General features: G+C 40.6%; 2 protein-coding genes across 7 annotated transcripts in view; one reads left to right on the plus strand and one right to left on the minus strand.

Moving 5' to 3' along the window:
* FAM169A (family with sequence similarity 169 member A) overlaps positions 1-3,472 on the minus strand; it is a 57,448-nt gene extending 53,976 nt beyond the window's left edge. The window contains exon 1 of one of the 4 annotated variants that reach the window (XM_036020421.1): positions 3,454-3,472. The gene's annotated coding sequence lies outside the window, so the exon portion shown is untranslated. Of the gene's footprint in view, positions 1-2,414; positions 2,653-2,829; positions 2,969-3,453 lie in introns of those variants that run through there. The other 3 variants (XM_036020419.1, XM_028511869.2, XM_036020420.1) reach the window with 3 other exon arrangements.
* On the plus strand, positions 2,824-4,942 carry LOC118499466 (formin-like protein 14). 3 transcript variants are annotated; one of them, XR_004901950.1, is made up of 3 exons: positions 2,824-3,293; positions 3,685-4,515; positions 4,643-4,942. XR_004901950.1 is itself a non-coding variant. In XM_036020424.1 (2 exons), exons 1-2 carry the CDS (start codon positions 2,880-2,882, stop codon positions 3,703-3,705), a joined length of 435 nt encoding a protein of 144 aa, XP_035876317.1. In that variant the 5' UTR covers positions 2,824-2,879; the 3' UTR covers positions 3,706-4,942. The 3 variants fall into 3 exon arrangements, 1 of the variants encoding a protein (XP_035876317.1); XM_036020424.1 differs by having other exon boundaries at positions 3,685-4,942; XR_004901951.1 differs by having other exon boundaries at positions 3,008-3,458; positions 3,685-4,942.
* The last annotated feature ends 11,482 nt before the right edge of the window (positions 4,943-16,424 follow it).

Raw genomic sequence — 16,424 nt, forward strand, 5'->3', positions numbered from 1 at the left:
TACCAGTCAGGACACATGCCTGGGTTTCGAGCAGGGTCCCACTCAGGCATGTGCATGAAGCAACTAGTCAATGTTTCTCTCCCTCTCTTTTCCCTCCCTCCCTTCTCTCTAAAAGCAAATAAATAACAAAATAAAATTTAATGAGTCTAATAACTATTGCATGATGTCTTTAGCAAATTATCAGCTTTTCCCTCATTCTTTTTAAATCATCAAATCTTTTCCTTAATAAATTCAACATGACAGACTTCACTGTTGTTGGAAAGAACTGGGAAATACCTCCACTACCAAAGAAGCATACCCAATTTAGAGCTTTAATTTCAGAGTTAAATATACAAAGGGTCAGAAGCCTAATCGTGTGTGAAAAGAAAATTGCCTTAAATATATCATGCAACTCCTTTTTTCTATTTAGAATCATAAAATCTAAAAAATGGAAAGAAACATGAAGGCTTTGTTTATCTTCTTATCCAACCAACAGTCCTTTCTTCAGAATCCTTGATATTTTTAAACCTCTGCCCAATACTCAATCCTCTTATGTTCTTATTACCTTTAAAAAGTAAATGTTTGTATTTTTAGGCAGATGACTGAACATAACACACGTAAGGTTGAAGCTAATGCATAAATATATTAGAGATTTTTTTTCTTTTCAACTTCTCAATCACTGGTAAAATAATGTGCAAAATCTTAAGCTACATTAAAGATAAAAAGTACATCAAGGTCACCTCCAGACTCAATTAAATACAACAGTACCAATTCGATTAACCTCTAGCATGTGTATTAATAGAATCAATGTAATGATGTAGGAACTGTGTTTGACTCAGCAGTAAACTTGCTAGAAAAAACAATCCTATTCTCCATGGACCCTGGATAGGTCCAATCAGGGCACCTTCCATCCCTAGCAGACAATCTTTGCTTAAACTCCCTAAAACAAGACTCATCTCTCAGTGCCCAAGTCCCTTTCACCCCCATAACTCTCCCCACAGAACATGTCATTAACAAGAGGCATAACAGTTCTGCAAGGGATGGTACATGATATGGAATCACTTATTCACAGAATTAGTGGAAAAGTCTTCAACTAATCCGAAAGAAAAGTTTATAGTAATTTAATAAGAGTGACATTGAAATCCTATACTCAAAAGCATCTAATTATAAAATACTTTGTTTTCTCCAAATCAGCTCCAGCCTTTGTTTGATGTATATTGTACCTTCATTAGAGAAATGATGCCATTTGTAATGATTCAAATCCTACTTCAAATGTCAGACTAATCCAGAACTTTTTAGAACCTAAAATCTACAGGTAAAGCATTTTAGGTTTTAATCACTCATGCAGAAGGATAATGTTGCTCCTCCTATACGATATTTCTCAGTTCCCTAAACCGATTGCCTCATAAATTCAAAGGCAATACACTATGACAACTACAAGCTTTCTGTACGAGACTGATATTCTATCTTCGTTTGCACTGAAAGTCTTCACAAATAGACTTTTCCCAGGTTCCTCTCACCATCTCGTTTCCCTGTACTCTCTCCCCTCATGCCCTATGGGGGGGGGGGGGGGAGGAGACTTAGTCTGGTCCCTATTAGGTCACTAAAAATCCTTCCTCTTGTAGAAGGAAACCAAGATAGAGTTTGCAAAGATAACCTGTACATCTCACGTGCAGTAAATAAATCGCTGCAAGCAGATGACACACTCCACATCAAACCCAGACCCATTTTGGTGAATTCCCTCCAGGGCCCAAATATGTGTATTATGCAACAGCCACCATTCCAGATTTTAATCCCTGTCTGTGATGCAGTGATAAAATAAGAAGGGCATCAGTATAATCCACTAGATAGTGAAGAACATTTACAAGATAAATTAAAACGAAAATCACCAAATTCTCAGGAACCTTGAAAAATGGCAAACTGTGTTAACAGTGCAGAAGCATAATTACAACTTTTCAGTCCGGTAGCCTTTCTCGGTAACCTGTCCCGGCGGCCCCAACTCCCGCAAAAATGCTCACACGTAAGCATTTCAACTGAGGTTTTGAAAGGATCTCCAAAGGGGGGAAGGGACCGGCATCAGGTGGTTATCCTAAAATCTACTCCTGGTAAGATACCCATACCAATTCCCAGAAGCTGAAAAGCCAGTAGGATGCTTCATCATTTCTCCCAAAGGGCGATAAAGGGAGCAAATGCATGGCAGATCCCTGAGCCACACACAATCCAAGGCTTCACCTAGCCATCTGCTGGAGCACAGGCCTCGAAAAACTCTGTAACGGAAAGCTCAAAAACAGAACAAAATTGCAATGAACTGCCTTCTGGAAGTGAATCTCGGCGAGATCTACTCCAAAAGTGGCTGAAGGTCTGGGAGGTGGTCAGAGCATCTTTGGAGGCCACCTCCGTGGGTGAACCCGCACCTAAAAGCTTAAGTTTCACACCTGGCCAGGTCGGCTTCTCACCTCGCCAAGGAATCGCCGCCGGCGTAAAGGCTCCAGGTGGGGAGTGGTGGAGGGCAGAAGAGTCAGCAAGCCCAGCCGGGAAAAGGAACGCAACTGAGGCGAGCGAAGGAAGGAGAAGGAGGCATTCCCTCACACAAAATGGTGGCGCCTACGCGGAGGCGTGCGCACCTGGGGGCGCGCCACACGCCCCTCAGGGGACCCGGCTGGCCGCCGGGAGCTGGACGCGCGTCCCCGGCTCGGGCGGCCGGCGTGGGCCCGCGCCGTGGCCAGGGCCTCAGCGAAGGGCTGGCGTCGCCGCCCTGCGGGGCGCGGGGCTAGGGCTGGGGCCCGCGGGGCCTGCCTCCGCCTCCGCCTCAGCGTGCGGCCCCCCGCCGGGGACCGGCGGCCCACTCACCTCGGACGTGCCCGCGGAGCCCGGGAGAGGAGGCGGAGCCGCGGGAATGAATGGAGCCGGTGACTGCTCCCTGGCGACCCCCAGCCGGTCGGGCTGCGCTGCTCGCGGCTAGCTGGGCGGATGCGGCCGTCTCCCCTTCGCTCCCGACGCCGGGCTCCTGGTCGGCGGGTCGGCCGCAGCCCACCGAGCCCTCCGCTGGCGTGACGCACTCGCGCCGCAGCGCCTCGAGCCTTTGCAGCCGCGCTGCGCTGCGCCGCGCCCCCCGCGAATCCCCCCGCCCGCCCGCGCCGTGCGGCCCCTCCTCGGCGCCCGGGACGCCACCCTGTCTCCCTCCGGGTCTGGCCGCCGGGCAGGTGCGGGTTCCGCCAACGTGGGGCAGCTACAGGGCCCCCGCCTCGCCCCTGCCGCCCCCTCTGTCCGCCCCGGCAGCCGTCACAAGGTGCGGCGCGACGCCCCAGCCCAGGGTAATGGCTCAGTATTAAAGAGTGACCTTGGCTTACATACAGAAATAGGTGCGGGTAAGCTGCAGGGACTACAACGCTGAATTAGCTATCCCGGTAAAGCCAACATTCGCAGAATCCCGTTTGCACATCCCGGCCTGGCGCGGCCCCTCCGGAAATTTACCCAAGGTGGGCGAGACCATCCCGGCCTCGGGACAGGGATGCGGAGGGCCCAGCAGAGCACCGCGGGCCTCCGCCTTGCCACCTCCAACCTACACCAACGGCGACCTAGGAAGATGCAAGGGAAGGGAAGTCCAGCGCCTTATTCAAAATCCGGACAAGCCTGAGAGCCAGGACTTCCATCTTGAGATAACAAGAACCCACCAAATCCCTGTGTTCACCTTTTCTCTTTCAGAATCTAGTACAAGCGAACTAACCCTGACCCAAAAGGACGCCAGCTCCACCCTCCCTTTCCTCCCCTTTCTCTCTCAACTCTCTTCATCCGCCTTAGTGCCCATGGCCCTTTGCTAATTACACTCCTACGACCGAAGATAAGCTCTGAAGTATTTAAAGCATGGTAGATTTCTCGAAAGTAATGCATGTCATGGTTTAAATTATGTTTCATGAATGTATTGAGGAAGAGTATTGTATGCAAGAAATGTTAAGACTTCCTTTTATAGTGCATAAACTCTGGAAAATAAACGCAGCTCATCCAGTAAATTGAAATTGCTTCTTGGAAATATTTAGCAATCACAATAAGAGTCTTTAACGAATTTACTTCAAAGAATACTGGTTGATAGCATTTTATTAGACTCGGGTTTTTTAAAAAAATCAAATAGGCTTTTTTATCTCTAGTTGCTCATAAGCACAACTGTTACTGTTTAATTTGTAAAATTAACCGAAATCTTAATCTTATACATTAAACATTTGTCATTACCATTAACAATGAACTAACTAGACTTAATTAAGCAGGAATTTTTAATATAGTTGGGTTTTATTCAAGCAAACTTCGAAAGGCGGGAGGGAGTGATAGGGGAACTCAAGAGCTGAAGATTTTAGCTTCAATAATAGTTGACAGGCTTAAGTGATTATTGCCTGTAGAAAGCTGTTATTCCTGGAACTAGAATGCATGACCAGTGACTCCAGAGGTCACAAGGAAATTCAACCTTGTGCCACAGGGTGTCTGCAAGCCATGGAGATGGTATTTGAGCCATTGTGTTCCAGGGAGGGAACATCTGCCACTGAGGTGAAGAATTATTGATCAACAGATAAAGAAGTACAGTGGTACCTTTGTACTCATCATTAATTTATTCTGGAATTTGTACAGAGTGCCAAAACTGGAGTATGGACTAGTGATGCATTTTCTCTTGCAGGGCAGCGTTGGGACTCATATGGGTTCTAGCAAGTGCAACTGTCCCAAACTAGCACCGTCAAACTGCAAGGAGTACAGGGTTTGACCAGTTCTGAGGCAGAGAGTACTGAGGTATGACCTTACTAGGAAAATCCCAGCCTGACTACAACTCGTATCCAATTAACCTTTTTTCCAAACCCCTTTCCTTCTCCCTATAAGAACATTGGCTTGAGATGAGATGTTGAGATGGTTTTTGAAGGGACATAACCCTCAAAATCTTCTGGATTGCCAGCATCTGAATAAAGCACCCATAAAAATTCAATATTTGTCTCTACTGACTGATTCTGGTAGTAACAGGCGGCATGAACAGCAACTTTTCTGGTTTTGAATTGAAGGAAGGAAGGAAATTTAGTTATATTTCTAGAACTGTATGTAAGTAAGAGTCCCCAGGGTAATCCCAAATAATTTCTACTTTGGGAAGATGTGTGGGGCTTTTTTTGTTTGTTTACTTGTTTGTTTTGGCTGTGAGATACTACAGGGGTTGAACGCTTAGGCTTTAGTGTAAAGCTAATCAATGCAACTTGCTTGTAATGTCTGAGATGCATGAGTGTGATTGGCTTTTAGCTATTGTTTTAGTCCTTGGCTACTTGTGCCTGGGAAGCCTGTCTCCCATTTGTCTGGCCACTCTGCTAGAAATCAGAATTCCATCCACACAGCTAAGAGGGGCCAATGACCCCTGTCTATGTAGTTAAACCCAGGTCTCTTCCTGTGGCAAGGATCCTACTGAAGTGCTATCTTCTGCCTCTGTGAGGAGAGTTCCATGAGAACACACTGGCTTCATTCTCTTTTCTCTACTTGCAACATGATGTGGCTTTACATGTTTAAGGAAGGAAAGCCATTTATTTCCCTCTTTGAGATACATTAAATCTTGTATGTTCACCCATGCTCTAGGGATCCACGAGCTCTTCGTGGGCAAAGAACTAAAAAAAAAAATGTCTATCAGATTAATACATGCTATAAATCACTACCAAATATTTTGAGATATGCTTTGAGTCTTTTGTCTGAAAAGATTTGTCTTAAAAATAAAAAACCAAAATGAGAGGCAACAAGCTTTTACTTGAAAGCAAAGAATAGCTACTCCAGAAGCACTGATTCAAGAGAAATCCAAATAGTGTTTTGATTTATGGGATGAGAGCAAAGGCTTTTTTATGAGAAAAGGAAGGGAAATAATTACATGAGTAGAAGGAATTTCTATTGGTACTAATAAATTACTGATTCTAAAAAAAATGACTTTTAATTATCAGACCTCATAGTCTGAAGGTCTTCTTTCCTATTATCTGCAAACAGGGTGTTTGAGATACAGTGTTGCATTAGGTTCAGTCCAAAGGTTATTTTGCCCAGTTCAAATATTCCATAGGTTCAAGGAGTAGGAGGTGCGTTGCAGTTCCTCTGAAATGGCTGCCTCTGCTCTATTTTAAAATGGCTCCATTTCTGCCAATTTTGCACCAAGTAAAGGGGTAATGCTTTGTTTTTTGTTATTGTTTGTGCTTGTTTTATTTAACTTACAAGTAGAGAGAACCATGTTAAGAGTTCTCGTTTGCATTGTTAGCATTATGTGCTACAACATGGATTTTGGAGATTGCTGGTACAAATAATCCAGAAAAGAGCCCTTAAATTGCAGCAGAAAAGAGGAATTCCTAATGGCTAAATAATGGCTTTTTTGACTGCTAACAAATTGTAAGGCACTTTACTAACTTCTTTGTGGAAATTAACTCATTGAATCCTTATAACCATCCTTTGTGATACTTAACCAATGTTATCCCCAGTTTACCTAAGAAGAGATTAAGGCACACAGAGAAACTAATTAATTTGCCCATAGTCACACAAATCATAATTCTGGCAGTTGGACTCAAGACCACATTCCCATAACTGGTATTCTGTCCTGCATCTCATGGGTATGAAATTGAATGCCATATGATTGCATTTTGTTTTTGAAGTCCTACAATATACTAAATACTCAGTGACTTCATGTTGCAATGATTTCTTATACCTAGTATTATTTTCTTGAATTTAAAGAAAGAATTAACCCAAGAAAGAAAATTTGTAAGATTTCCTCTGATATATATTTAGCAAAATTATGTTAGTTTTTGAAAACCAAAAAGAAAACTTTTCACATCTTTTAGGGATCATTGCTCTCCAAGTGTTTTGTTATTGTTGTTGTTGTTTTGGTTCTGGAGCACAATTTTATGAGTATTTATTTAGTGAGTGGAAGAAATACATTTCCTTAGAAAAGATTCATCACCATCTTTAACCCTTCATTAGACTTAACTGGGTAGAGCTAGGATCCAATATATACAGGATATGTTTTAAATTCATAAAATCATAATGAGAAAGTTTTAATGACTGTGGCAACCCAGGTACGTCTAGATCTGAACTATTAACCAATAATATCAGCTGTAGCAATGGGGAAGTGAGAAAGCATTCTTTTTTACTTGCACTACAAGAAGAAAAGGGACTCCATATCCTAGAATCCTTTCTTTCTTCCTCTCGTATATAAAATGTGTCACAGGAATGCTTTTGGTATTAAAAGTAATATTGGTGGGGTTTTCTTCATTGAACATACTACCATCTGCAGATTTCAAATTCCTGAGTGATACTATGTGCTTTACAAACAAAGTACCTGAAGAACAAGAGAAATCACAGGTTTGAGAAGCCAGGTTACATTTGTTTCTCCTTGTTTGGTTTGGTTTTATATGAAATAGAAGTTTAAGGACATAGTGCTTGGTAAGTTTAGTTTGTGTTTAAGAAAAATAACATAGTAATTTTAAATATTACTAATGAAACATTGCATACATATTATAATGCGTCCACAGCAGATACTGCAATTTGCCTAGTCAATATCCATTCCATCCTTTTCTTTGGCAGACCCAGTTTGGTTCAGGGTAGCAACATGCCCAACTAAAACTATTTCCTCCAGGCTCCTCTTGCAGATGGGATAGCCATATGACCATTTTTGCCAATGAGATATAAGTAAAGATTATTCAATATGGTTTCCAAGAAGGTTTTTGTTTTTCTGATTAAAAAAAAAGTACAAACTTGGTTATCCCTTTGCCTTTTGCCATTTGTACTCTTTTCTTCTTTCTTCCTGGGAGAAAGACTTAAGCTTGGGATCAGCCATCTTGTAACTATGAGCTGATAACGAGAGTGAAATTGATGTATTAAGTATGCCAGAGCCAAGATTAGGAACCTGGGACAACGATGACTTTCTGGAGCTGCCTACCAAGTCCAGACTGCCTACACCCAGTCCTCTAGAGCTATTTTGCTAACAAATGCAATCCTAACTAAAATTCAAAGTTAAAAACTGTCTCCTTGAGATAGCTCAAAAATAGCACTTGTTTTCTTGTATATACACTTATACATATACTATACTATAAAAATAATATTCTTTGATTTTGCTGCTGTCTGAAGTAACTGCACTTTGCAGAAATCAGTGCTCTCTGTGACTTGTCTCCTAGTATTTGGTGAAGAAAACACAACAATTCCTGACTATGAAAAGAATATATTTATTCACATAGTGCATTTGGTTGCACACATTTGACATATCACCTCAGTAAGCCTCTCATATCACTGTGTAAAAGGATGGTAAGTAGCTATAGCAGCCTAGGAACAAGTGACTGGCCAAACTTATCATCATGCCTGGCACATAAAGGATACACAGGAAAGTATAATTCTGTTTTTCATTTTTAATGAAAATGTCTAAATAGGTATATTATTAATAATCAAAGAAATACAAAATTTTTGTCTATCTTATTGCAGGCAATCAGAGGTATTATTTTTAATTGCTAATAGTGACTGGCAAGGCATATTGAAACAGCTACCCAGTCTATAATAGGTTGGTCTGCAAAATGGGGCACCCAGCTAGAGGCAGTGTGTCAAGATCACTATGTCATTGTTGTTGGATTAGATTTACTAAACGCTTATGTGCCAGACATTGTACTAAATATTTTACTTAAGTTGCCTTGTTTAATTGTCACAGTATCCATCTGCGGTACATACTATGTCCTCATTCCAAATGTTATGGATGGAGAGAGAGACCCAAGTTAAGAGGCTCTCTCCCCTTCCCTGGAATTTGTCTTGCTCACAAGGCACAAATTCAAGCAAGAGACAAACACATATAGTGGAAATGAAATAGCAAGCTTACTATTTACAAAATACATACAAGCACAAAGCTGCAAGCAGGCACCCAGCTTGTCTAAATGCCCCATGTATAGAGGAAAGAAAGTTGTTGCTGAGTTTGTTAGTAAGTTAGTGAGTTTGTCTTATACACTCGAGCCGAGGCTACACATGAGTACTTAGCTAACCTGAGAACACCAACTATTGGGGTGCAGGGGTTATCTATCTCAGCTGGCTTCTAGGTTACCCCTTCAAAATCTTGGAAATAATGTACAGCTACAAAGGCTTTTTTTCTCAGTTAATAAAGGCTCTTTGTCTTTGTGAAATTGTTACAGAAGCCACCTTTCCAAGCACAGGCCCCCCTTTTCCTCCTGTGCCATTCCCACTTGTGATGTTCAGAACGCCCCACAGTCTGAGTAAGATTGTTACAGGAGCCTCTTTCCTCAGCACAGGCTCAAGGACTCTCCCCTCCTCCTACGCTATGTTGCTTGCAATGCTCAGGGCACCCGGCAATCTTATCAAACCATGCTCAAGACAGCTGAGTTAACTGGTGAGACATTTTTCTTTCACTTCTGGCCTTCTGTATTAAATTCTTTGCTAGATTGTAATGATGAGGGCCCTGCCTTTATTTCCCTCTGGCTGCTCATTCCAAGCTGCTACCTAAAACAAAGACGAGGAAACTGAGATTTAAAGAGGTGAAGAAATTGACCCAAGGAGGTAGAGCAAGAATTTGACCATTGTTTTTGAATTATTCTAACTTTAGACTACAGGCTTTACTGCTTCTCAATTAGTATATATACAGCTTCTAGAAAATATTTATATTAACACCCTCCCACCTAGTATTTATGTTTATGCATTAACTTAGCATATATCTTTTGAAAGGTGTGTTATGCTGCTCACGATGCCAGGTGGAGCCTGTGATGGGATAATGTGATGGATGGGACGGGCAGAGACTACAGGAAATGTGGATGTAGACTCTAGAACAATGACTTCCTGGCAAAACTGAGAAGACAACTAGGGCTTTTCAGCAGCATGTGGAGTGTCAAGAAATGAGGCTAGAGAACCTGGAGAAACAGGCAAGACCTGTTTCTAAAAGTTATTCTTTTAAAAGGTACTGGTGAGCCATGGTAAGGAGTATGGACTCACTCGCAGAGGCAATGGAGAACCATTTAAGGAGGTTATGTTTCAGAGTGACATGGCCACATTTGCAAATTTTCTCAGACTGCCATGTGGGAAATCAATTGAAGAAAATAAGACTGGAGACACCCAATCATGGAACTGGTTAATTAATCTAGGGGAGAGATGACAGTCTGGTCTAGAGGTCACAGTGAGGATGAAGAGAAGTAAATGAATTCTAAAGCTCAAAGGTGGGAAGCAGAGTCAACCAGATACAGCACAACGTGCAATGTCACGGAGAAGACAAGGCTACCGGGTTTCTGGCTTGAACCACTGGGTATGTGGTGGTGCTGCTGCATGCTGAAATAGGAATCACTACGGAATGAGGATTGGGGAGTTAAAATCAATTTGGAAGGGACAAATTCCAGCCCTGGCTGGTGTGGCTCAGTGGATTGAGTGCCAGCCTGAGAACCAAAAGGTAGCAGGCTTGATTCCGAGTCAGGGCACATGCCTGGGTTGTGGGCCAGGTCCCCAGTTGGGGGCAAGCTAGAGGCAACTGATGGATGCATCTCTCGCACTCCAATGTTTCGTTCCCTCTCTTTCTCCCTCCCTTCCCTCCCTATAAAAAATAAATAGAAATAAATAATAAATGTATTTATTATTTATATAATAAATAAATATATAAATAAAATCTTAAAAAGAAAAAGGAAAAAATCATAAATTCCATTTGGCTATGTTGAATTTTATGTGCTGTGAAACATCCAAATGGGGACATCTAAAACAGTGAAGTCTTTACGAACTGCAGTTCAAGGGAGCTATCCAGACTAAAGGTATAGATAGAGAGTCATCAGCACAAGGATGGAAATTGAGGTCATGGAATGAGTGAGCTTGTTTACAGAGAATGAGAAAAAAAAGCACAGCACAGCCAAAATGTAATAGGGACCATGAGAAAATCCTGCCTGGGAAGCAGAGACATGGCCAGAGAGGGGGAGGGCAGCGAGGGGTGTGGTGTCATAGAAGACAAGAAGAAGAGGAGCTGTCGTCAGTAAAGTAAACACTCCTTTCAGAATTTATCCAAAGGGACTAATAAGGGTGCACACAGAGATTTACCTGCAAGATTATTTCAATATTGTTTGCAGGGAAGCTCAACAATATAGTTAAATAAATATTGGTATATCCATACAAGAGACTGTTCTATAGTCTTTAAATCACATTTTTGAGTAATATTTAATGACATGGAGAAATGTTTACTAGAAAGATATTTGTTTAAAAACTATGATGCCACTTTTGCTTTACAAATTATGCTTAATAATATAATACATTCAGAGGATATATAGACTATAAGGATATACATGGAAATGTTACCACAAAAAGTTGGAAAATAGATTAGAAAGAGGCAAAACTGGCTAACAGGACAACTGGATAGTAATTTTGTGTTTTTTATATTTTTGTCATTTCCCATGATGAACATACAGTTTTCATAACATAAAATTAATGAGTTTTTGGTTAAGAAATTTATGGCATGTAACGCATAATATGCCATAATATAATAAGTATTATATTTATAGGAACTAGGTAACTAAAGGGAGAAATATGTGTGCTAGAACATGAAGTTATAACATTACAATATTTGTTAGAAAAAATCAGGTCAAGAACTGGTAGAAGAACTATCAAAGCTGAACAAAGCCATTCACTCATTAAAAGAGAGATATTAAGCAACCACCACAGTAGGAGAAAGTGCTGAGCTCAATGCTGATTTGCACAGCAGAGACTGAGTGTTTTAAAAGTAGATTGAGGGGAGTAGGGGTAAGGAACAGGAGGAGGAGATTTGAGCAGAGTTATAAAGGTGAAAAGTTACAAAGAGCAGGTAAGAAAGTGGGTTAATGTCTGCTAACTGCAGTTTATCTGAGTTAGGTTTCTACCTTCCCACAGAGACTGGGAGACAGGGTCCCTGTCCTTCAAAGGAATGGCTTTCAGGTCTTTGAGAAAGGCACTTCTGGATTGTAGGAGATACATACACATTTTGAAGGGACAGAGAAAAGGTTTACAACTGTAAGCTTGTTTTTCTTGTTTTGTTTTGTTTTTAATAAATGCTTTAAGAAAGGGAGGTCAAGAGCCGTTGGTCTGGTGATGGAGGGAACAAATGGCAGTTGTGTTGGCAGCCTGGAGCTTTCCCAGGTAGGAACATCAGGAGACTAGGTCACCTAGGGCCTCGGGTTTCTGGAAGCCATGCTAGAGTTTCGCAAGTCTCTTAGGGAAGGGGTTTGGATGGAGTTATTCATGCCTAGAGTTTCTGCAGTCCTCAGAACCAGCATGTCCAAGTTCAAAAAATAAAAATGGATCCAGGAGATGCTGAATAGTTCCTCTTGCTGCACAACAAGAGAGTAAAGACCTCTGCCTCTTCAGTCTCGTAACTAACGAGTCCCTGTACTTTAATCCTAGCAGAGTCAATTCATGAATGAAGGGAGGTCTTGTAACACAATGCCATGTCGTCGCATGGCCTCCTCACACAGCTGGGCCTTGCACAAGGCCACCCACCAGGCAGGACATGAGGAAAGGCTGAGACCCTGCCTGGGCTCTGTGTGCCAAGTCAAGCGCCATAACTCTAGGCTTCACCCGCCAGAGGGAGAGGCATCTTTTTCTAATTTGTCCATTTCAAGGAGTACCTTTTCAACCAAAGTGTCCTTCTATACTAAGGTGTCCTAACTATATTAGGTGAGGGATCTTTGACACAGAAAAGCACATCTAAGATCATTTGAGATCCACTCTTTATGAGGTCCTATAACAAGATATAGCTCATTTTAAACAAAAATTGTATATAGTGCTTACGTTTGTGTTTACTAAAGATAGAAAGGCATTATAATCACACACGCATACCCCCATTTGCCCTCCTACCCACCAGTCCAATACTCCCACTGCCAGCTTTAACTACTGATTTAGAAAAATATCACAAAGCAGAAGACAGCAACATTATCCATTGGCTTTCTTCATGTCAGCATAGTTAGCTGAACAAGGGATTTGACTAACAGTTAAATTCTGTCCTGCAGATAATGCTAGAACTAAAAATGTTTTCAAAATAAAAATATGCATATGGAAGCAACAGATGTTGTATTCAAGAAAACACAAAGCCCATCAGGAAATAAGTGGATAAAAAGCTGTGTTACATTTACACAATGGAATGCTACACAGCCATAAAAAAGAAGGAAATCTTACCTTTTGCAACAGCATAGTTGGACCTGGAGATTATTATGCTAAGTGAAATAAGCCAGTTAGAGAAAGACAAATACCATGTGATCTCACCTATATGTGGAATTTAATGAGCAAAATAAACTGATAAACAAAAATAGAAACTGAGGCATGGATGCATGGAACCGACTGACAGCTGTCAGAGGGGAGGGCGGAGGAGGACAGTTTGAAAGAAGAGTGAAGGGAGTAGCCAAAGAACACACATGCACAACCCATAGACCCAGACAATGGCGTGGTGAGGGTCAGAGAGAAGGGGCAGGGGCCAGGTGGAGGTGGGCAAATGGGGGGCAGGGATGAGGACATCTGTAATAGTATCAACAATAAAAGTTAAGTTAAAAAATAAAAATATATTTATACTTTATCCCCCTCAAATAAAATGGTGATGGAAAGAGATATGACTTGAGGTGAACACACAATACAATATACAGATGGTGTATTATAGACTTATACACCTTGAACCATATAATTTTATTCATCAGTGTAACCCCAATAAATTTCAATTTTTTAAAAAAGAGAAGGAACATAATGCAAAGACTCCTTTACTTCTCCTTCAAAACCAAAAATCAAGTGAACAAAATCCTGTGGAACTCTGAATATTCCAGCTCCACTAGGATAACTAGATTTAAAAAATATATCAAGCAAAACACTTGATTTCTTTTATATTGAAAAAGGGCAAAAAAGAGATGAACTTGCAATCCAAACAAAGGCACATCCGGCTTTGAAAGGCATGTCCTGCCAAGGCTTAGAAGAGGGACAGTCTTCTGCTTCCCCCACATCAAGGCTGAAACAATGCACAATGAATCTCAATTTTTCAGCCTGGCCTTGGCTTGAAAATGCTACAGTGGAATTGATTAGAGCGGGGTGGGGGATGGGTCGGAATGCAGCCTTCAGTGTGGTTCAGGCTCCCTGCGCTCACCCTACTGCAGTGCTCCTCCAGCCTCAGAGTTTAAAAAAAAGAAAACGCAGAATCTTGACTCTCTTCCCTCTAAAGATTCCAGTCCAGGAGATCTAGAATGGGACCAGAGAATCTGCATTTTAAAGCAGCACCAAAGGTACTATCTTTAGCAAAACTCTAGATAAACAATGAGATTATTAACAAACACAACAGAGAAACTGAGGTGAGACAAGGAGTGTCATACATCTATGGCAAAATAAAGGGATTTAAACTTTTGAATTTTAAATTTTGTATTAAGGTATAGCATTTGCAAGAAAGTTCATAAGGTTTCTAAAATTAATCATACAGTTCAATGAGTTTTTAATGATTGGACACCTAGGTGACTACCCCCCAAATCAAGATACAGAAGGAATATTTCATCCTGACAGGTGTGGCTCAGTGGGTTGGGTGTCGTCCTGCAACAAGAAAGGTCACCTGCTCGATTCCCAGGCAGGGCACATGCCTGGGTTGCTGGCCAGGTTCCTGGTTGGGGGGCGTGTGAAAGGCAATCAATCAACGTTTCTGTCCCTCTCTTTCTCCCTCCCTTCCCCTCTCACTAAAAATAAATAAATAAAATCTTTTAAAAAAAGATATGGAACTTTTGCAAAACACAAGTAGACTCCCTCCCTCATTCCTCCTCCCTGTCAATACCTCTCCCCAGAGACAACCGTTATTATGACATCTGACTCTGTAGATTTGCCTGTTTTTGAATTTCATGTAAGTGGAATCACATAGTATGAACTCTTTCATGCCTGTCCTCTTCTGCTTAACATTATGTGTGTGAAACTCACCATGTTTTTCAGTATAGAAGTAGCTTCTTTTATGTTTGTGTAGTATCCCATTATGTAAAAATGCCATGATTTATTTGTCCCTTCTCCTATAGACGGACACCAATCATTTCAAGATTCTTCAGCATTTCCATATGAATTTTAGGATCAACTTGTCCATTTCTGAAAGTAAAAAAAAAGGCAGTTAGTTGGATTCCTGACAGTGACTATATTGAGTCAGTATGTTGATTTGGAAGGTGTTGCCATCCATCTTAACAATATTAAATCTTCTAATACATAAATACTGGATGTCTTTTCATTTATTTAGATCTTTACTTTTTAAAAACAATGTGCTATAGTTTTCATTTAGCTTCCTTAGTTAAACTTATTCCTGTTTTATGCTACCTGGTGCTATTGTGTATGACGTTATTTTCTTAATTTAATTTTCATGTTGTTCATTGCTAGTATATAAAATACAATGATTTTTGTATATTATCTCATACCCTGCTACTTTGATTAACTTGTTTATCAGTTCTAATAATTTTAATGGATTCTTTAGTATGTTCTGTGTATAAGATCACATCATTTGCAAATAAATTTAGTTTCACTTCCTCCTTTCCAATTTTGATTCTTTTTCCTTGCCTAACTGCACTAGCCAGAACCTTCAGTACAATATTGAATAGAAATAATGAGATCAGACATTTTTGTCTTATTCCTGACCTTAGAAGAAAAGTTTTCAGTCTTTTACTATTAAGTATGATTATAGCTGCGGGTTTTTTATGAATGCCCTTTATCAGGCCGACGAAGCTCCCTAATATTCTGTTTGGTTGAGTGTCTTTTATCGTAAAAGAAAGTAAGATTTTGTCAAACTTTTTTCTTTGTCTGTTCAGATAATCCTGTGGTTTTCCTTTATTCTATTAATATGATATATTACACTGATTGACTTTCATATGTTAAACCAACCTTGCATTTATGGGATAAATCCCACTTGTATAATTCTTTATATATGGTGCTAGATTTGGTTTTCCAGTGTTTGTAGAAGATTTTTCACCTATGTTCACAAGATACATTGGTCTATAGTTTTCTTTTCTTGCAATGTCTTTGTCTGGCTCTGTTATCAGAGTAATGCTGAATCCACAGAATGAATTAGGAAGTTTTCTCACTTTTTTTTTTTTTGCCAGAGTTTGAAACAGGTTAGTGTTAATTCTTTAAATTTGGTAGGATTCCCAGTGAAACTATTTGTGCCTGGGCTTTTTTAGGGGAAGGGGAGGTGGGAAGTAGTTTTTGTTTACTAATTCGATCTCTTGTTAGCAATCTATTTATACTTTCTATTTTTTGTTTTGATAGTTTGTGTGTTCTTAGGAATTTGTGCATTTCATCTAGGTTATCTAACTTATAGGCCTATACTTGTTCCTAGTATTCCCTTATAATCTTTTTGATTTCTGTAAGGTAATGACCTCCTTTTACTCTTGACTTTAGTAATCTGAGGGTTCTCTCATTTTGTCATGGTCAGTCTGTCTAAAGGCTCAGCAGTTTTGTTGATCTTTTCAAAGAACCAATTTTTGGCT

Source organism: Phyllostomus discolor, chromosome 3, assembly GCF_004126475.2.
Source record: "Phyllostomus discolor isolate MPI-MPIP mPhyDis1 chromosome 3, mPhyDis1.pri.v3, whole genome shotgun sequence".
In the NCBI taxonomy this organism is placed as follows: Eukaryota; Metazoa; Chordata; class Mammalia; order Chiroptera; family Phyllostomidae; genus Phyllostomus; species Phyllostomus discolor.